General features: G+C 36.1%; 1 protein-coding gene across 2 annotated transcripts in view; it reads left to right on the plus strand.

Annotated features, from left to right (window-relative positions):
• Positions 1–22,962, plus strand: part of VAPA (VAMP associated protein A) — a 43,540-nt gene that overhangs the window by 15,080 nt on the left and 5,498 nt on the right. The window contains exons 2-6 of one of the 2 annotated variants that reach the window (XM_055238462.2): positions 3,560–3,712; positions 7,867–7,970; positions 8,743–8,823; positions 16,641–16,775; positions 22,118–22,291. In XM_055238462.2, coding sequence (XP_055094437.1) covers positions 3,560–3,712; positions 7,867–7,970; positions 8,743–8,823; positions 16,641–16,775; positions 22,118–22,291 — 647 coding nt within the window. The remainder of the gene's footprint in view (positions 1–3,559; positions 3,713–7,866; positions 7,971–8,742; positions 8,824–16,640; positions 16,776–22,117; positions 22,292–22,962) is intronic. The other variant, XM_055238470.2, reaches the window with a different exon arrangement.

The following is a 22,962-nucleotide window of genomic DNA, read 5'->3' on the forward strand; positions in this document are numbered from 1 at the left end:
ATCGGTTTTTCTAAAAAAAATTTTTATTGTTTTTCATAAATAAAAGATACATACAGTTCAAGGAATTATCAAAAGTTAAATACTCATATAATATATCACCTCCAGGGTGAGAAATAGAACTTGGCTAGCATTCGGCAAAGCGCTCATTTTACTCTCTCCCAGTTACTTCCACTGCAGGATTAACCATTGTCCTGACTTTTATGGTAGCCACTTGTTTCTCTTGATGGTTTAATCACCTAGGCCTTACAAAGGATACATTTTCAATTAGTGAAGCAGGAGATTATTGGTTTAATTGGGGGGTTCTTAACTCTAACTTCATACCTCATTTTTATATTTTATAATGCTATTACTATGCTGAAATGAAATTCATATATAAAATGACCAACATATGTAATTAAAAATGTTAAAATATATTTGCCCTAGCTATACCATAAGGGAAAAAAAAGGAAGTAGTTTTATAATGGAATGCTCATTTTAAGTGTAAATGTTTGGGCATGACTACACTAGAAGACATAATGAAGTAGTCAGATACTTGTACCCTACTTAAGTTTGTAGGTATAGTAGTCAGATGTTTGTATCTACTTAGGATGAGTAAGTTTGGATTTAAGAGAAATAAGACAAGAGTTATCCGAATAGTACTGACAGTTTTCTTAACATTGATAAAAGGGCAAAATAAGAATATGCCCTTTTAGGGCATATCGGTATATTCATGTGAAAGTGTCACCTACAAATGCCTGCTGACTAATTCAGATGCGTTGTATTGGTGATTCAGGTATCATGAGTGGCATTGCTATTGTTAGAATAATCTTCTGTAATGGTGAACTCACCTTTTAACATTTTGAAGAAAAGAGTACACATTTTTCCTGTTCACATAATAGATGAATACTTGGAAAAGAGGTTTTTCACCAATACGAATTTCTGGAGGAGTATTTGAAAATTCAGTGCAGTGGGAACATAGTACTTCATTGTGTGGGTCTGCATTGCAGAATGTCTACTGTCCTGCTTCCTGCCCCCACCCCAGTAGTACCACCCAATCATAATGCCTAATGAAAGGAGCAGTATCACCTAAAGGGTTATGTTTGTAGCACTTTTCAGTAAGGTATATAACTTCTCTTTTCTGAAGATCTTAAGGTAGATTTCTTCATCAGGCCTTTTAATCAGCAGCTCCGGGGGTGGGGTGGGGGTACATGATACAACCCCTCCATCCCTGAACTCAGCTCTCCAACTCATTTTACCTTCCATAAAAGTCAATGTAAAAATTTTTTTGAATATTTACCTATGTATGTTTTTCTGAGGTGGGATATGGCTTTCATCAGGTTCTTAAAGGATTCTGTGACTCACAAAAGTGGACCAGATATTTCTTCCCATGACCTTTTTTAGCTATTAAATCTGGTTATTCCTTTGCTGGTGGTCATCAGTACTTGATAATTTTCCATTTTAAACTAGGAAAGGGGCTCAAACTCTTAGCTATCTGCTGGGAGCAACCCTCATTGAGAGGCTAGGTTAGAGGGATTCAATGGAGCAGAAAATCTCAATTTAAATTCATTAGTTAAGTGGGTTTATTATAGATAATTCTACCTTTTACTCGCAAGGTTAACACGTCTTGTTAAGAATTTTGTTTTGAATTGGTGGGGTGTATTTCTTTTGATATATTATCATCATCTTTAGATAATTTATATTTTTATGTCTAGAAAGCCCACAGTCTGTATTGACAATTTATAATCCCTGGTGGGCAGTATCATGAAACGTAAATACTATTTCAAAATTCGTACAACTCTTGTAGAGTTTGTTGATAAAAATTGACCCACAGTCATTTTAAAAATCAGTTTAAAAAATTATTTTACCTTAGTTTGGATAATTGGTACTTTTTAAAATTGGGGAGAATTAAATTAATAAAACATTTAATTCTAAAAACTTACATAATTATGTTGTGAAAATACATAAATATGTAATTAAAATAATTAGGTATTCACATTATGGATTAGGGTTTTTCAAAATTAAAATTTTGTGACATGTCTTTTTGTCATGTTACTAAGAAATTGGATCTTTATTTTAATCTGTGCTTGCTACTAATGTTAAAGTCCTAGTCAAAATAGTCCTATAACATTTTACATTTTTAAGTGTTTGTAGTAATTATGGGTTTGAGAATGTTAAGAAATGGAATTTGCCTTTAAGACTTCTAGTTTTATCAGTTCAAAACGTATCTCCAGCCAGCCATTTTGTGGATTCATGTAGTGAAATGGACACATTGGAGTTTTTCGTCTTTACTCTCATACTAGTTCTATGGTGGAGTTGTTAATCAGATGCTTTTCAAAAAGAAAATGCAAGCATTTGGGGTTGAAGAAGCAGCAAGGGGTGTATGTTGTAAATGGAATGATTAGTTTGACCATACAAAGAAACAGGCAGTTCAGAAGATCATACTTTGTCGTATGTATGCTTTTTTTTTTTTAAAAAAATGCAGACTTGTTAGTTATATTAAAATGCTTTCTTTTCTATAACTGGTTCTCTGCCTTTATATGCTTTCTTCTAATTTTCACTCATTTTTGTCTCCTTCCTCTCATCCTAGTTCCAGATTTTTATTTATTAGAAAATATTTTACTATTCACAAACTTTAAGCATAGGATAAAATCATTTTACTTCTTAGGGCTTGAAATAAGTGTCTTTTAATGACCTTGCCTTTGTAAAATTTTAAAAGACATGCTTATTCTTGTTTAAGATTGAAATAAAGAAAAGCCTTTGTAATAATTGTCTTTGATTCCAGCCTTCTAGCTTTTTAAAAAAAAATATAACTTTAAACATTGTTTTTAGAACCATTAAAAATTACTTTTGGAATACTTAGAACTGTGGTTGTTGTTCCCAACTGGAACATGTTTTTATCTTCTTCTTCCAAATTAACAGGTATTTATTTTGTTGTCTGAATTAATCTGCATAATTTTTCTTTAGGCTTTTCTTCAGCAGAATGGATCAGCCTTTTGGGTTCTTTGTTTTGTAATTTTATGTTGTTTGGGTGTAGAACCAAAGCTTAAAAACTTTGTATCTAGAGCATACGGCATGATAAACACTTAACAAATATGTGAGTGAATGAATGGATTGAATGAATGAACAAACAAAATTAAGGTGAAGCAAAAGCACTATGTCATAGGGTGTAGGGTCTTCAGATGTAGAGATTTTTGCAGTTGGCCTAGTAAAATGCACTTGAAGATTGGCACTGGTTTGCAGACAACTGGGAAATTCTGTTATTTTCAGCAATGTGTTAACAACATACTGTAAAAATACAGTTGTAAAATTCATAGAGCAAAAGTTTCATAGTACTTTTTTGATAGAAATCATACATGTTTATGGTAGAAATTTTGTGAAATACAGGGAATGAAGAAGAAAATACGACTTGTTTTTAAGTCTACTACCTGGAGAAAGGCAGTGTTAGTAGCCATTTGGGATATTTATGCCTACAAATGTCAGCACATAATTGAAATTGAGGTTATATACTTTCAGTTTTGAATCCTTCGTTGTTGAGAATCCAATTAAATTTTGTTTTCTCTTTAATTTTTAAACTTTACAGGCCCCTTCACAGATGTAGTCACTACAAATCTTAAATTGCGAAATCCATCGGATAGAAAAGTGTGTTTCAAAGTGAAGACTACAGCACCTCGCCGGTACTGTGTGAGGCCCAACAGTGGAATTATTGACCCAGGGTCAACTGTGACTGTTTCAGGTAGCAAATCATGTTCTGAATTTATGTACATTTGAATTTTGATGTTTTATGATTATGTTTTTGTTTAATAAGGTTTCATCTGGAGGGAGGGAAATAATTCTTATATTATTCTGGCTTTGCCTTTAAAGATGTCTTGTTATTGTACTGTGCAAGCTGTTTCAGAAAATTTCTCTCTCTCCTGTGTAGGGAGTATGGTCAGTTTATAAGAAATTATTGTCATTTACAAACTTTATATCTAGTCTTTATTTCTACAGCTAACCACTACCTTCTCTGCCTTTGTTATTTTATCTTTGAAAAATTATATCATTTTTCTGATGGGTCATTCTCCTTCAGAGCATGATCATATTACACATTGCATGCAGATATAGAAGTGTCATAATTCTTTTGCTTAAAAAGGTGCAATGCCACTTTTTTGCCTTCTGTGTCAAATCAGATGAGTCTTTATGCCTTTCATTGTAAATGTCAACAGTGTCCTGCGTGTGAAAACTTTATTTTTATTTTACTACTCTCTTATGTGTTTACTTGTCAAAGAAGTATGCTTGCCATATATGGATTGCTTACTCCTGCTATGGAGTTGATACTGGTACCATAGCTAATGCCCCTATAAACTGTTTCTTTCTCAGTCCCTCTGACTTCACTAATATAGCTGAGAAATAGGAAATAGGAAGTAAATATGAGAACTTATATGGTTCCATGTATTTTACTTAAGGGAGGACCTCTCAGGCTGCATTTACTCTTTTCTTTACAGCAGTACTTCTCAACTCCCACTATGTGCTGTAATAACACAGGGAGCAGGAACACACATGAATTCATCTCTCCCAGATTGGAATCTCTAGGAGCATGGCTTAGAAATGTGTACATTTAGGCCGGGCGCGGTGGCTTACGCCTGTAATCCCAGCACTTTGGGAGGCTGAGGCAGGTGGATCACGAGGTCAGGAGTTCAAGACCAGCCTGGCCAAGATGGTGAAACCCCATCTCTACTAAAAATACAAAAAATTAGCCAGGCGTGGTGGTGGGCGCCTGTAATCCCAGCTAGTCGGGAGGCTGAGGCAGAGAATTGCTTGAACTCAGGAGGCGGAGGTTGCAGTGAGCCGAGACTGCACAAATAAGACTGTCTCAAAACAAACAAACAAAAAAAGTGTACCTTAAAAAAAAAAAAAAAAAGCCTGGGTGATCTTGATAAGTAATCCTAAGATATTATATTAATTCTGTATCAGTTTTCAAGCCCACAGCAGAATTGGGTACAGAGAGAAAGAACCCCCAGGGTAGGCTCATTGAGAGAGTATTTAGAGGTGGAGCCTGACTGCAAAGGCCATGAAGGACAGACCATAGAGTTCTTGGTGACACTAAATCTTCCCTCAGCAGGTATAGCCAAAAACCTCAAGAGCTAGGAAAAAGACGTTTTAGTGAGTCTTGTGGTAAGGAGGCTTGAGGGGAGTGCTTTTCATGTTTCTTTGCTAAGTCTAATTCATCAGTTCCTGGGAAAGAGAGATGGGAAATAAAGATGAAGGAATGCATGCATTCTGGATGTTGCTGCTTTCTACTACATCTTTAGGCCTTCAGCACAATTGGAAGAAGAGAGAATTCTTTCTTTTTTTCCTTTTTGAGACAGTGTCTTGCTCTGTTGCCCAGGTAGGAGTGCAGTGGTGTGATCTCAGGTCACTGCAACTTCCGCCTCCTGGGTTCAAGTGATTCTCCAGCCTCAGCCACTTGAGTAGCTAGGATTACGGGCGTGCACCAACATGCCTGGCTCATTTTTGTATTTTTAGTAGAGACGGGGTTTCACCATGTTGGCCAGGCTGGTCTTGAACTTCTGACCTCAAGTGATCCATCTGCCTTAGCCTCCCCAAATGCTGGGATTACAGGCATGAGCCACTGCGCCTGGCCAGAAGATATAATTATTTCAATCCACATGGCTAAAAATAGTTTATTGGTACAAACAGTTATATCCCTAGGAATCCATACAACTATGCAGAATGACTTTTTCTTTGAGGGGCCTAGATTGCTGGTTTCTGTGTATTAATATTTCTTGAGAACATAACGTATCAAAGCACTTTCTCCCACAGAAACCTGACTTATTAAAACCTTCAGACAAACTGGTTACTGATTACGCAAACATGCTCTTGGATTGCTCTACTTCAATTAGAATTTGGCTTTTCCAATTTTTAGTGTAGTGTATTTCTATTTACAGTCACTCAAAGCTATGCTTCTTCCAGCAACCTCCTCTATTAATTCTTTATACTACATGCTCATTTCTCTTTTTCCCTGTGTCCCTTTGACGCTTTGTTTTTTGAATTTGCTTCAATTCGTGCACATTTTTATATATGTTTTCAAGATCGTCTTTGTCTTGTTATGTGGTCTGCAACCTAAATTAGAGTGTAACTGCTATAAACTTAACCATGTTATAAGTTTTTGTTTTATTCACACATTTTTGGTTCATAGTGATTAGCTTATAATCATTACTCAGTGAAGGTTGCTAATGGAATTTTATTTAGCTTAAGCTGTATTCGGAGGCATTTTATCCAGTACATTTCCTGCTGCTGTGTATTTGGCCCCTTGAAAAAGTTGTCTTAACCTTGATAGCAGTTAATGGACTTCTCAGATACACCTTATGAATAAGACTTTATTACATAATTGTTATTTCTTACATCTATTTACCCGTGTTTATCTTTTTGAAAATGTGGAGATATATCTTAGAAATAATCTAAAGTTAGGGAAATAATTTCTGTAATACCATGTGCATATTTTGTGTAACTGTTGATTCATTATATAGTCTCTTATATTGGACTCACATAAATTTAGCATGACTTACAACCACATGGAACCTTAGAAAACTTAAAAGATGGGAAATTATAAATGCTTAAAAATTGCTCACGCTTGTAATCCCAGGACTTTGGGAGGCCGAGACGGGAGGATCACCTGAGGTCAGGAGATCGAGACCATCCTAGATAACACGGTGAAACCCCGTCTCTACTAAAAATACAAAAAAATTAGCCGGGCATGGTGGCAGGCGCCTGTAGTCCCAGCTACTCGGGAGGCTGAGGCAGGAGAATGGCGTGAACCTGGGAGGCAGAGCTTGCAGTGAGCTGAGATCGTGCCACTGCACTCCAGCCTGGGCGACAGAGCAAGACTCGGTCTCAAAAAAAAAAAAAAAAAAAGCTTAAACATTTTAAATGTTATTGAGACTGTAGAATAAATTTTAGAACTCGAGGCTATATGGTTTCCTTGTGTACTTTTGTTTTCTTAGAAGATTTAAATAAATTCATAAACTCTGAAATAGATGTTTATTTAAAATACATTTTTGAAAAATTAATTATATTAAAACAATATATGGGCCAGGTGCTGTGGCTCACGCCTGTAATCCTAGCACTTTGGGAGGCTGAGGAGGGCAGATCTCTTGAGCCCAGGAATTCGATACCAGCCTGGGCAAAATGGCGAAAACCCTTTCTCTACAAAAAATACAAAAATTAGCGGGGCGTGGTGGCATGTGGCTGTAGTCTTAGCTATTTAGGAGCCTGAAGTGGGAGGATTGCCCGAGCCCAGGGAGGTTGAGGTTACAGTGAGCTGAGATCGCGCCACTGCACTGCAGCCTCGGCAACAGAGTGAGACCCTGTTTTAAAAAACAAAAAACAGATGGTAGTGAGGTTTTAAGTTACTGAGTATTTCTCCTTTAAATATCTCAGTTGTATAATTTTAAATCAGAAAACACTAAAATGAAGCCTAAATTCATAAGTAGTTTTAATAACTTATATTCTGAGCTTATAGGCATTATAGTTAATGTTGGCAAAGTTTTGAAAATTTTCACAAGCTGAGTTTAGAAAGGGCAAAATCACAGATTCATATTTAATTTTTAATTGCAATTGTTTATTTTATTGGTTGTGGAAAACTTAGTAAATTAGAAAGACAGACAATTTAAAAATACTCGGGATCCATTAAGTTGATTCTGGATTCTTAAACATTCCAGTGTTTGGTTTCTTGAACCCTTCTTGGTTTTTTTTAAGTTTGCGTATTTGTGAAGTAATAGGAATGATACTATTGCCAGATACTGTTTAAGGCAAATCCCAGACTTAGTATAATTTAATCTGTAACTGTTTCAATGTATGTCTTTCAGACATGCAGGAGACAATATAATATATCCTTTTTTTCTTATTTAGTAATGCTACAGCCCTTTGACTATGATCCGAATGAAAAGAGTAAACACAAGTTTATGGTACAGACAATTTTTGCTCCACCAAACACTTCAGATATGGAAGCTGTGGTAAGTATAGAAGAAGAATTTATTTTGGGGAGTGGAGTTTAAACTGTGGGTTTTGTTTAGCAGTCAGTAGAAAACCTTAATTTCTAAAAACTAAAAGTTAAATTCAGGTTTTTAAAAAACTGCCAATTCATTATAGATAATCCTAACTTAAAGAATGAAAGAATTTTTAAATAGTATTTTTTTTAGAAACAATTTAGAAATGCTGCTACTGGCCTGGTGCAGTAGCTCACACCTGTAATCCCAGCCCTTTGGGAGGCCAAGACGGGAGTATCTCAAGCCCAGGAGTTCGAGACCAGCCCAGGCGACATGACAAGACCCTGTCTCTACAGAAACAAACAAACAAATAACAAAAAAATCACCACCACCACAACAAAAATGAGCTGGGTATAGTGTTGGACGCCTGTAGTCCCAGCTACCCAGGAGGCATGGGAGTATTGCTTGAGCCCAGGAGGGGCCACTGCACTCCAGCCTGGGAGACAGAATGAGACCAACTGGAAAAAAAGAAAAAAAGAAATGTTGCTCCTCAGAAGAAAGTCCTGTGGTTGCTAGTGATATGATCATGATTTTAATGGATGGTGATAGTAGCTCTAGGATTATATAAAGGTTCTGTGACATTAGCCGATAACAATGGCAGGGTGATCAATAAAGAGTGCACCAGTGTATTTCAGCCAAGCCAGGCAGCTTCACTCATCTTTTAGCTGTCCTTTGAGGTGAAACTTACTTACCATGATCATACTTCCTATGTCTCATGTTTGGTTTTGTTTATTTTTAGTGGAAAGAGGCAAAACCTGATGAATTAATGGATTCCAAGTTGAGATGTGTATTTGAAATGCCCAATGAAAATGATAAATTGGTAAGTAGGAGAATGTAAAAAAAATTGGGAGCTGTTGAGCTCTCAGTTCCTTTGATTAATTTTGCTTCTATTTTTGACCTTTGAGGTATGTGTGATATAGCTATTTCACTTCATAAGACTCAGTGGTTAAGTTTTAAAAAACTTGACATGCCTTTTTTTTTTTTTTTTTTTTTTAAATAACATTTTGTTTATCCAGGAAGACAGACAGACTCACTTTTAGGTCCAGACTGCATCCTGGAGAAGAATCATTTAAGTCTACCAGATTTTTTGTGACGTAAACCACTACAAGTTCTTTTTTAGAATGAGACGTGTATACATAATTTAAAAATACATATAAATTGCTTTTTGGCCACTGTACCAGCAGTTTGGGGATAAATTCACTTACGTGGACAGTTTATTCCAGGTTTAGTTATTGCCAGGTATTTTGCTCACTTTTGTTTTTAGTCAAATCCATCTGACTGTATTCTTTAGTAAATAATTGTTACGCTGCTTACTCATTAGTGTAAGTCAAATACAGTTTGGGGGACTGAGGGATGTATTTGTTTATTTAAAAACAAAAAGTAGTCTGAATGTACAGAGTGGATTATAGTCACTTACCTTGTCGTTTTCCCTGTCTGGATTGCAAATTTGAATCTTTTCCTATGGTAAGAGAGACTTGAAAGATAAGTTTTTCTGTGTGTGTATGTGACTTAATACATACAATAATATGAATAAATAGAATGGTTTGGCACAATTTGGTTACAATCTGACATGACTACTGCCTTAATCTGGTGGCCATTTGCTCTATTGAAAAGTAAACATGCAGATTAAATATGTGGGCTCAGTTACTGTGTTCCTGTTTCAGGATAAGCAGAAATGAAAAGGTCTCTGGTAATTGGGTGTTGACCAAATTATATTTTGAATTTTTAAAATGCCTCTTTTAAGTGATTTTTGAGGTATTTGCCAAAAGCAAAAAAATGTGAACACATATATTCTCTCTGTAGAGTGTTAGATGGCCTGTGTATGCTTCCCATTTGGAGGTTTTCTTTTTTTCTTAGGTGGAGGGAAGCTAATAGCTTGCACAGTTCTTACTGTTGAAACCAAGAAAACAAAACAGCATGTTGTCTGGATTGACTTTTAAAAAAGAAAAATTGGATATTTTCTCACTTAGAGTTTTATGTCATTTTTTACAGTAATTCGGTCAACATAAATCTGTCTTCTATCTGGGCTTCTACTGTGCTCTGGATAGCACACACTTTGAGATGTGTGAAAAGGATTGGAACCCCAGGTATTTGATATTGCTGATTAAGAGTAGCTCTCACTGGTTTGGAAACCAAACCAGAAGTTGATGGGAATGATATGGCAATGACAGTTGAACCTCGCCATTTACACATCTTGGGTGAAAAGAGCAGTTATGGCTACCTATTGGTCTAGCCCATAGTTATCCAAGAAAGTAGTTTTGGGTTTGTTTTAGCACTTGAACAAATACTGAATGGAGTTCCCAGAATCCCCTGCAGTGGAACTCGAGCGGGAGTAGTTTGAGCCTGGAACCTTTTCAGAGCGGGTATTACTAGTAACCTAAAAGCTGTTAAGTAACTTCAAAGTACTTTAGAGAATATCTGAGTCTGAACCTTGATTAGCTAGCTGTGGAATGTATTTTCACTAATTGGATTATCTGGACTTGTATATTAAATTGTAGGAAATATCTGCTAAAGATAATTTTTAAGATTTATTTTGAAAAATTTGAAGCACCTAGAAGAGTAGGTAGGAGGAGTACAATGAACCTCTGTGAACTTATTAGCAGCTTTAACAATGACTAGTTTGTGGTTAAGCTTGTTATATATAAATCCTATTACTTCTCATCCTAGGTATTGTTTAAGGCAAATCCCAGACTTGGTATAATTTAATCTGTAACTATTTCAATGTATATTTTTCAAAGTACTTTCAAGAAAGAGATAAAAGAGTTTTAATGACAATACTGTTACTATGCCTTTAAAAATTTAGTATATCCTTAATATCAAGCTGTCCAGGCAGCATTAAAACTTGTCACAAATGTCATTAAAATTTTTGTTTTCTGCAGTTTGTTTGAATTAGATGAAAATAAAGTCCAAATAGTTTTTTTTTTTTTGAGACGGAGTCTTGCTCTGTTGCTCAGGCTGGAGCGTAGTGGCACGATCTTGGCTCACTGCAACCTCTGCCTCCCAGGTTCAAGCAGTTCTTCTGCCTCAGCCTCTCTAGTAGCTGGGATTACAGGTGCATGCCTGGCTAATTTTTGTATTTTTTGTAGAGACGGGATTTTGCCAGGCTGGTCTCAAACTCCTGACCTCAGGTGATCCACCTGCCTTGGCCTCCCAAAGTGCTGGGATTACAGGTGTGAGCCACTGCGCCTGGCAAAGTCCAAATACTTCTATTGGATGATATGTTTCTTAAATCTCTTAGTTTGTTACGTTTCCTCTCTCTCTCTCTCTTTTTTTTTTTTTGCAAATTATTGAATATTTTTATTATTAAACTAGGTTTGCCTATAGACTTTCCCACAGAATTGATTTGGTGATTCCATCCTTATGGTGCCATTTAACCTTTTTTCCCTGTCCCTGGTATTTCCTATGATTGAAAGTTTGAAATGAGTGGTTCTCATCCAGGGGCAATCGATTTGCTTCTCTGGGGACCGTGCTTGGAAAAATTTTTGGTTTTCACGGCTGAGAGGTAGGTAAGGGTGCTACAGGTAACCTGTTTAGTGGGCAGAGGCCAGGGATGCCTTTCAACTTCCTGTGATGCACAGAACAGCCTCCACAACAAAGAATAATCTGGCTTAAAATGTCAGTAAAGTTGAGATTGAGACAGTATGGCCTAGGTCTGTTAATTCATTTAAGATTGTCTAATGGTCATACTCTGTCATTCCTACTTCATACACTACTTACAATACTTGTATAAGGAGAAACTTGTGCTTGTGTAATATTTGGTTATTTAGTGGTAGAGTTTAAAAAGGCAGAACAAATGCCAGTTTCTCTTTAAAGGTTTTTAAAAATGAGTTGGTTTATAAGCATCCCACCTCGTGATGTACAGTTGATCCTCCACCTTCCATCCTTTCTTCCCTGCTTTCTTCTATATTGATAAAACTCATGAATTTAAACATATTTGAGTTTTAACTCTTGATAATTATTATTATTGGTGCTCAAATTGCCTGGTAAGGAGACTTTTCAAATTGGTTCTTGAGTTTTTTTGACCCTCATAGTCTTTGGTAATTTTCTTGTCTAATGTGGCAAGATTTTTCCAGGTCCAGACCTGGAAAGAAGTTCAGGGCCATTTCAGTGGGAGATGGTATTTCAGGACTACAATCAATGGGGTACCTGTGACAAAATTGATTTTTAATTTTATCAAACTTTATTCTGTTCATTTTTTTGACCAAGGTAAGATGGGGGCCTATTTTTCATTTGAAGGTGCTTCTTCAAATGGTAAAATTTTAATGATAAAACTGTGTCAGCAGCGTATAGAATGATGTGGATCCTTTTATTTCTTGGGGTAATGATTGCATTCTATGGTTGGATTATGTTGGGTAATTCAAAATGTGCAAAATCCAATACTGATCCTGAGAAGAATGGGCGGGTACTTCTATGAACCAGCTGAAGTGGTGTTTCAATATAGCAATACATAAATATAACTTAGGACTTTGATGGCTCACTGGCCTTGTCATTATGATTTTTGATGGATGTTTTTGAGTGTTTATAATTTACATTTCAAGTTTTACACATAAAATGAGACTTAAAGATTGTAATATAGCACCATTTCAAATTTATGTAATTCAAACTTGCAAAAATTGTGTCTATGATATTTAGGCTGGAAGCGGCCTTAATTGATTAATGTGTATGTTAAAGAGAGGCTAAAACACAATTGTGTTTTTATAAGGCAGTATTTCCCAGTGTATTAGGTTGGAAGCGTTCTGTAGTCAGGTGAGCTTGGAAAAATACTGTAAATGTCTCCAAGAGGAATCACATCGTGTATTTGCCTGTTAAAGGCTCTGAGAAAATGTAACGATAAAGAAATATATTTAACCCAGTTTTTTTTTTTTTTTATTTAAAATAACCTAATTAACTTAGGAAATATCTGTGTTCTGAAAAAATATACTTGGGAGATACTATTCCTGCCTAAACTCACTGTTGTAGTGTTAACTAACCTGCAGATTGTACAAAAAATGTTACTTACTGAGAAATGTGTTTAAACTCAGTGCAACCTGGCACAGACCCAACTCCATCTGGGTTGTTAGTTGATTATGTGACTTTCAAGTTAATCAGTTTAATGTTACATCTCATCTTTTACAGAAAATGTGAAATCTTAAGGTACCAAATCTGAAGTCTTATGATAGTACAAAATATATAAGAAGTTTTTGTTTCTAACAATTAAGGATAAAACCTTTTATAGCTATCTAAAGATAAACAAAACACCTCTTTCTTAATATTTTATTCATGTGGTAATAAGACCCTATTGATAATTGTATCCTGCTGTTTCTAGGTCAATATTCTCTATAGATGAAGTTGATAAAACTGGTTAAAAAAAAGTTAGTATCTTTGACATGTTGGTTTCTATCTAGTATCTGTAGATAAAATTAGTAGTTAATATTCCTTTGTTTAGCATGAAATTTGGCTCTTTGGAAATTAGGGCATTATTGGATAGTATGATGCATAGATACCGTTTGTTAATTTACTTCAGATGAATTGATAAAATGCTGTAGGACGCTGAATCCTGACTTACACAGTTGCTGAAATGACACTCCCTTATTCAAAGAAAATACATTTCTAAATGTGCAAGGTTAACAAAAATGCTTTGAAAACTGTTGGTGATGTATTTTTTAAAAGTATAGAGTAGAAAACATACTTTTTATCTTAGAGTTACGATTGTGATATAGAGAATTCTTTGAGAGCTTTCGACCCTTTATTCTTTTAGTTTATTAGTATGTTGTAAAAAGTATGTTAACTTAAGCAAAATCAGTTTAGTTTTTAACTGCGTTGCTGGTAACAACTTAGGATTTCACATAGAACTCTGTGGATGGCATTTGTATTTTTTTATTCAGCTTTATTTAGTGTTTAGAGCAGTGGACAAGTTCATAGGGGTTCCTTACACCTTTATTTTTTATTTCAATATATGCATACATTATTAAATGATCACCACAATCAAGCTAATTAACCTATCAATCACCTCAGATAAGCACCATTTTTATGGGTCACATTTATTTTAAAGAGTCGATCAAAATTTCATTTTTGGTAGTCAACTTAGAAAAATTTGGTTAGTGTTCAAAGCAGATTCTGCAATAGCTGTCAATTGTTGATGCAGTCTCCTCAAATATTGTAGAGATAACAAGTCTTGAACTTTATGATTTTTTTTAGTGTGTCTTAACCCCAGTCCCTCACTTCCCCAGCCGCCCTTCCTGTATCTCTTTGCAGAAAGAAGTACAGTGGTATTTAAGTACTGTATTAGTCTGTTCTCACATTGCTATAAAGAAATACGTGAGACTGGGTAATTTATAAAGAAAAGAGGTTTAATTGGCTCACAGTTCTGCAGGCTGTACGGGAAGCATGGCGGCTTCTGCTTCTGAGGAGGCCTCAGGAAACTTCCAGTCATGGTGGAGGGCAAAGGGGGAGCAGATGCCTCACATGGTGGGAACAGGAGCAAGAGAGAGCAGAGGGGCAGTGCTATACTCTTTAACAACCAGATCTCATGAGAACTCTTATCATGAGAACAGTATCACGGGGATGGTGCTGAATCATTCATGAAGGACCCACCCTCATGATCCAGTCGCTTCCCAGCAGGCTCCACCTCTAACACTGGAGATTACAATTTGACATGAGATTTGCCGGGGTCACAGATCCAAACCATATCAAGTATGTTGTCTACGTATACCCCACTTGTTTGAGGATTTTGATCTTTTTATGGATGCTATTAATTCTTGGGTGTTTACATGTTTGGAACACATGAAAAAGAAGTATGATGTTATTTTGTTGATTTCTTTAGACTTTTTAGGACCTTGATACTGAATATATAAGTAAGGAAATGATTGAAGGTTGTGGTCATCTTATAGGATAAAAAATGGAGCCAGCTTTAGAAGCACAGTGGCTGAGTCCATGTTTTTATTTTTATAGTTTAAATAAATCATTTATTTGTGACAAAACAATTCTCATTTATTTGAACCATCACTAAAGTATGGGCTACTTTTTGGGAAATAGCTTTGTGATTTGGATCATAGATAAGGTGCCCCAGGAAACTTAGGAACCCTTTTATTTTAGAACAAAAGGACTCAATATTCTTTCTTGGATAACAAGCATAAGCAAATATCATCCTTAAGCACACTAAGACGTGTCGTTACCCTAGTCCTCGGGATCAGCAGGTGTGTGCCAATACATTTCATTTTGTTAATGGTCCCTAGTGTCTTCAGTTGAGTTGTTGTCAGTGCTAGTACTGAAAGCCATTCAGCCTGTTCCCTGTATTGTTGACAGCTGGAGGCACATGATACGAAAGCGCTATTGTACAAAATAGGGTTCTTTGAATTATTAGCTCTGTTTGGATTGTCAGCTCTGTATATACATAATGTCCAATTAGTGGTAGTGGTTATTTTTTAAGGATCAAATGTGGTTTTATTATTTTTGAAGTTTTGTGACCTATTCAGTTCTTTGTGTTCACTTCTAAAAGAATTTTTGAGGCCTTAACTCTGACATTTTCTAAATTTCTTAAATGTATTGCATTTCATTTATGTCCTCCATCTGACATTTGAAAGTGACATATTTTCTTTTCTTTTTCTTTTTTTTTTTTTTTTGAGACGGAGTCTCGCTCTGTCACCCAGGCTGGAGTACAGTGGCACGATCTTGGCTCACTGCAAGCTCTGCCTCCCAGGTTCACGCCATTCTCCTGCCTCAGCCTCTCCGAGTAGCTGGGACTACAGGTGCCCGCTACCATGCCTGGCTAATTTTTTGTATTTTTAGTTGAGACGGGATTTCACCGTGGTCTCGATCTCCTGACCTCGTGATCCGCCCGCCTCGGCCTCCCAAAGTGCTGGGATTACAAGCGTGAGCCACTGTGCCTGGCCTTGAAGGTGACATATTTTCTGGAAAAAAATACTGATTTTTTTTTTAATGAAGACTGAGGGGCTGTAAAGAACAGGGATTTCAGGGGTCTTATAAAGACATTTTGTGGTTGAATATACATTATTTTCTGTTGAGACAGAGAACAAATGGGATATCAGTAAGTATAATTAGGGAATCCCTATCCCACCTGTTTGTATAATACAGTATTACTTTTATCTATGAAAGGAATTTGAAAAGAAAGGAAGAGAACCATGGACTTAATGGTTATATGAGTCTTTAAGTGTGTTTATTGGCCTGGGATGCGTGTGAGCGAGTGAGTGTATTGCGGGATAGGCTTTAAGTACAAGAGAGGTTTATGAAATTGTTCGGATGGAGTGTTATCAAAGATAAGAACACATGCAAGTGCTTGTTTTTCAGATCATTGACAATTATTAATTAGTAAAAAACATTAAAAGCCACAAAGATGGCATTCATTTTAAAACAATGTAAGGCTGGCATACATTTTAATAAAGTATGTACATTTAATAGGTGCACGTAATGCAAGTAGATTATAACTAATTTTGTTTGGGAAATATAAAAAGCGAGTTCAGAAACTGTACTTTTGCTTTAACATAGCTATTATTAGTATTGTTTCTTATGCATTAATACGTTTTTATAAAGTGTTAATGTTTAGAGCCTAATGCTTTCTGTGTCAGTCATTCCCAGTATCATGCAGAAGAAATCAGAGTTCGGTGAGAGTCTGAGAGTATGTTTCCCATGCCATCTCAGGGTATAACTCCACCAGGGAATGCTCCGACTGTCACTTCAATGAGCAGCATCAACAACACAGTTGAAACACTTGCCAGTTATCACATGAAGGATGACCCCAGGGGACTCAGTGTGTTGAAACAGGAGAAACAGAAGGTTTGTTACAGGGAGCTAACAGACTTAGGAGTCTACTAGTGTTAATGGTTAAGTTAATGTAGATACCTAGCAGATAAGTGGTATTCTGAGTGTGTTGTATGAAGTAGATAGAATTGAACTACGCCTAAAATTACAGTGAAACTACAAAGCACTTAAAAATCATGCACACAAACTCTTCTGTTCTAAAAAACTTCTGAACTTAACTAAAATCTCAGTAGTGAGCAGGACGGTATAAGTGTGAACATTATGAAGTTGCTGTAATTTTTTTCTTTGAGATTTGGGGAATATACTCTTTTTTTTTTTTTTTTTTGAGATGGAGTCTTGCTCTGTCACCCATGCTGGATTGCATGGCACAATTTCAGCTCACTGCAACCTCTGCCTCCCCGGTTCAAGTGATTCTCCCACCTCAGCCTCCTGAGTAGCTGGGACTACAGGCACGTGCCACCATGCCTGGTTAATTTTTGTATTTTTTTGGTAGAGATGGGTTTTCACCATGTTGGCCAGGCTGGTCTGATTAAACTCCTGACCTCAGGTGATCCACCTGCCTTGGCCTCCCAAAGTCCTGGGATTATAGGCGTGAGCCACCGTATGTGGCAACCACACAGTTTTAACAGATTGTTTATACTTTGATTTGCTTTTGCAGATGATATGTATACTAAGGCTTTAAAAAATTATTCTTTATCTAAATGTTTAATACTTTTTTTTGTGATTGGGAATTATTTACTTCTGGTAATCATGATCCTAAAGAAACAGTAAATTGGTTGTTTAGAGTGGGAAAAAAAAATTTCAGGTAGCCTTGTTACTTAAATCCTGTCTCTTAATTCATAGAATAAGACCTTAATTCTGCCTCTCGGTTTATGACAGTACTCTTGACTTTAACCTCTTACCTCCCTTTATGTGCGTTTTTATCCATCACTCCTGTTAGTTGTAAGAATGTAGCCCCACGTTTATGTCCTTTATCTCCTTTGTTCTTCCCAAGGCTTCTTTGCAAACTTTTTCTTGTATTTCCAATTCCTAGTTCCCTCTTTTTCTAATTAACCCCTAGTAAAAATACTTGGAATATTAGAATTGAAATTCTGATGGTTGTTAAAAAAGAATACAGAAGTATAGTCATGCATCTCTTAAGGATGGGGATATATATTGAGAAATGCGTTGTTAGGTGATGTGTTGTATAAACATCATAGAGTGTACTTACAAAAACCTATATATGGTATTGTCTGTTGCTCCTAGGCTACAGACTTATATAGCCTGTGGCTGTACTACAATGGTAAGTATTTGTGTATCGAAACAATCTACACTGAGCTTATTCAACCTGCAGCCTGCGGCCCACACGTGGCCCAGGATGGCTTTGAATCCAGCCCACCTCAAATTCGTAAATTTTCTTAAAACACTATGAGATTTTTTTTGTGTGAAATTTTTTTTTTTTTTTTTTTTTTTTTTTTTTAGTAGCTCATTAGCTATTGTTAGTGTTAATGTATTTTATGTGTGGCCCAAGACAGTTTTTCTTCCAGTGAGGCCCAGGGAAGCCAGAAGATTGGACACCCGTGACTATAGACAGAAAAGGCGCAGCAAAAATATGGCATAAGAGATAAAAAAAATTGTATATCTGTATAGGGCACTTACTGTGAACGGATCTTGCAGAACTGGAAGTTGTTTTGGGTGGGTCAGTGTGAATGAGTGGTGAGTGAATGGGAAGGCCTAGGACATTACTGTACACTGTAGACTTCATAAACACTGTACACTTAAGCTACATTTATTAAAATTTTTTTCTTTAATCTTAGCTTTCTGTAACTTCATAAACTCTAAAATTAAAATTTTTGACATACCTTAAAGCACAAGCACAGTGTATAGATGAATATCTTTTTAATGTCCTTATTCGCTGCTTTTTTCTATTTTTTAAATAAAATTTTTTTAAAAACTTTTTTTGTTAAGACTAAGACACAGCACACACATTAGCCTAGGCCTACACAGGGACGGGATCATCAGTATCACTGCCTTCCACCTCCACATCCTGTCTCACTGGAATGTCTTCAGGGACTGTAACATGCATGGAGCTGACATCTCCTATGATAACAGTGCCTTTTGGAATACCTCCTGAAGGACCTGCCGGAGACTGACTTAGAGTTAACTTTTTGTTTTCATAAGTAGAAGGAGTACACTCTAAAATAAATGGTAAAAAGCATAACACAGTAAATACATAAACCTGTAACATAGTCATTTATTACCAAGTATTCTGTATTGTACATAAATCATATGTGCAATACTTTTATGTGACTGGAGTACAGTATGTATATTTACACCAGCATCACCACAAACATGTGAATAATGTATTGTGATAAGACCTCACTAGGTAATAGGAATTTTTCAGTGCCATTATAATTGTATGGGAACACTGTCATATGTACGGATCATTGTTGACCAAAACATCATTATACAGTGCATGACTGGACAATTCATAGATGGAGGATTACTGCAGATAGGCTAAATAATATAGTGGAAACTGGACAAGATTGGTTTACTGTTTTAGTTGATACACACCTTGACCTTCCAGCTTATTCTGAATTGCAGTGTTAAATATAAGGTTACTATTCATCAATTTACTAAGAGTCACAGCATGTTGAATCCCTCTGGTTTGCTTGTTTCATGGTTCTCAGAACAACCAGTCTTCTCTTTCTAGAGCAGTTTGAAGCAACTCTCAAGAAACAAGCTGTTTTATTGGAGCCAAACCTCACTAATAGAGGTCCTGGATGGAAGCATATACTTAAAGTTACACCTGCTTAATTTTTTCCATCAGGCTCTTCAGATTGTCACTCTATGCATGACTCAAACCCCACTATCCCATCACACTTCCCCTCATTACATATACGTATGTAGCATAACATACACGTGTGTAGCGTATGTATGTGTAAATAAATTAGATTTTCTTGCACCTGTTGTGTATGTTGACTGGTTTGTAAGGGGCCTAGGTAGTATGTGATACAACTTATTGGGCACACTTTTGAAGTGTGTTTCAGCTTCACTGTATTCTTTGCATTCTATTCTCTTTATGCTCCACATATTGGTTATCATTTCTTCTCCTTTTTGTTACAAGAGCAGTATAACATTTTTAAGAGAAATTCAACAAAAAAGAAAAATCTAATTCTATTTGCTTAGATAAATTCTTATCTAATTCCAAGTCTAATTCTATTAGAAAAATCTAAATCTAATTCCAATCTAGTTATCTTTTTATGGAATGTCTTCTTATGGACATGTTACTTAAAATTCGAAAGAATGGAAAGCTGCCCATCAAATGCTTAACAAAAGTGAAATGTTTAATTTTGGCAAGGCATAGAATAGAATAATGACATGTCATTTAATAATAGTAATATAAATAATGGTTTTGTTGATTTGACAAGATTGTGGGAAATGACTTTTTCCCTTCCCTCCATAATTTAAAATTTTATGCAATGTAAAGAATTTAAAAATAATCCAATTGTCGAGCTTGATGATTCTTTTAGTTTTTTTCTCTTTGGTGTTGACCCCATGTATATCTTTTTTCCCCCTTTTGGAGACAGGGTCTCACTCTCACCTGGGCTGGAGTGCAGTGGCATGATCTTGTCTCATTGCAACCTCCACCTCCTGGGCTCAAGCCACCTCGGTCTCATGAGTAGCTGAGATTACAGGTGCACACCACCATGCCTGGCTAATTTTTAAAATTGTTGTTTGTAGAGACAGGATCTCCCTCTGTTGCTCAGGCTGTTCTTGAACTCCTGGGCTCATGCAGGCCCACCCATCTCAGCCTTCCAAAGTGTTGGGATTACAGACATCAGACATGGTGCCCTGCTTCATCCTCTTAAGTTTTTTGTCAATTTTCTGGTATGGGTATGATACTTTTTCCCAATTCTTAACCAAAACCTAAAAGTTCTATTGCCATATTGGTGGCCATTGCCACCTCCTTTATAGAGGAAGTCAATGTGCCAACTTCATTATCAGAAGTTAGATTTGTGCTAGGATAGAATTTGACCACACTGAAAATCATTTTGAAATGAGTTCTAACTACTAAGGAAAAGAATAGGAAAAAGTATTGGCAGGGTAAAATATATCTGAAACAGTTTTTTAATAATAGGGGTGGCTATTATTAGATTGGTTGGGGTGGGAGAAATTGGGGTGAAGAACAAAAAAGCTAGCAAGAGAAAAACTCAGAGAAAGAATTGAAGTAGGCTTCTTTAAAACATTTCTTAACTGGGAAGCTTGAAGAAAAATGGAAGAATCTGCTGACAGGTCACATACATACTGTTGTTCATTAGAACCTCATAAATTTTCATTTTTAAATAGATTTTACATGGATTTAGGCATACTAATCAGATCACATCCCCTTCATAAGAATAACAGGTTTTGCCCTTTGAACAAACAATCTGTTTATACTTAATATAAATTTGGCAGCTGGGATGATGTGGTAGGTATGCAGCCTCTGATAAATCTTATGAGTATTGTGGAATGCCATAAAGTTGGTTTTGTAAAGTCTTTGTTAGCAGTTTATAGCTGAATAAAGCAGATTTTATCTAAAATTATTTTAAAGCAAGTATATTTAATTAAAATGAAAAAAGCTTGTTACACTAATACTGTTACGATGTGTGGTGACATAAATGCTGTTGGGGTACTTCAGACAACGGGCTGAAGAATACATAGGTGCTGTCATAGATGTTTATCTCCAGGCCTTCAACACTAGCTTCAAATGGTTCAATGTTGGTGAGGATTAAGATTTTGGGGCTCATAGTCTTCAAAGCATGCTAAGTGGTACTGTGATGTTGAATCACGTGAATTAAAGCAAACAGCATTACTAAAGATGATAAATTAATAGAAGTTAGCTTTTTTTGGGCATGTTTTTTCTTAGGTAGTTTCTGATTTTATTGGAATGATTACGATAATATCCCCCTACCCCCCAGAACCTTATTTGAATTGCAGAACCAGAGCACAGAAAATGACCTTCGTATTTGGATTTTGTTGACGTCATTCAGCATACTTTCATTGAATAACTACTCTTGACCAAAGTGCTGGTTTTAGGGGTAAATACAAAGAGAGATGGCTCTTGCTCTCTCGGCCTTTGAAGTATTACAGGAAAGAACTTGAACAATAATTATTAAGATACATAATAAAGTGCTATGGTAGAGGTACGTGCCAGGGATTATGGGAATAGAGGGAGTGGGCTGGTTATTTAGACTAATCTGACTGCTGACATGTACTGATTTAGGCCTTTTAAAGAGTTTTTCATAAGCAAAGATGTAGAATTTATGTTTTTATTTGTTTAAAACCTGTAAGGAGATTTGGTTAGTTAAAAAATTCCCAATATCTTTGTAATGCAGAATGACATGGAACCTAGCAAAGCTGTTCCACTGAATGCATCTAAACAAGATGGACCTATGCCAAAACCACACAGTGTTTCACTTAATGATACCGAAACAAGGAAACTAATGGAAGAGTGTAAAAGACTTCAGGGAGAAATGATGAAGCTATCAGAAGAAAATCGACATCTGAGAGTAAGTTCTGTTGGTTGAAAATAAATTGGTTGAAATGAAGGTATAGGACATGTGAGTGTTATTAGGCCATTTTAGCAATTAGCTTTTAAATTTTTCCTTGGTCAGCTCTTAGTTCTTTTCCCCAGTGCCTTTGCTCCCCACCCTACTCCTCTTTTAACAGTCCTCCCGTGGTTTCTCATTGCTGCAAGTCCTTACCTTAGCACACATTCTAATTATTTGTGATCTGGCCTGCAGCATTGCCAGCTTCTGCTCTTGTTTCTCCTGTCCTTCCCATTTTGTGCCCTAGTCATACTGAACTGCCTAGGATTGTGTTGTCCCACATCATAGCCATTAGTCACCTAGGGCTGTTGAGCACTTGAAATGGGATTTGTTGAAATTGAGCTGTGCTGTTGAGTGTAAAATACTGATGTTGAAGAGTTAGTACAGAAAAAGGTAAAATCTTTTTTTTTAATGGTTACATACTGAAATAGTAGTTTGGGTGTATTGGGTTGAATCAAATATATTATTAAAATGAATTTTACCCATTTCTTTTTACTTTTTAAATGTACTATTGGAAAATTTAACGTTACATTATGGGGCTCACATTTGAAGCTCACATTGTATTTGCGTGGGGCAGCACTGGGCTGGAGTATGCTGGAGAAGCATCTGTTTATCACCCCTCTTTTGCTTTA

Source organism: Symphalangus syndactylus, chromosome 1, assembly GCF_028878055.3.
Source record: "Symphalangus syndactylus isolate Jambi chromosome 1, NHGRI_mSymSyn1-v2.1_pri, whole genome shotgun sequence".
Classification (NCBI taxonomy): Eukaryota; Metazoa; Chordata; class Mammalia; order Primates; family Hylobatidae; genus Symphalangus; species Symphalangus syndactylus.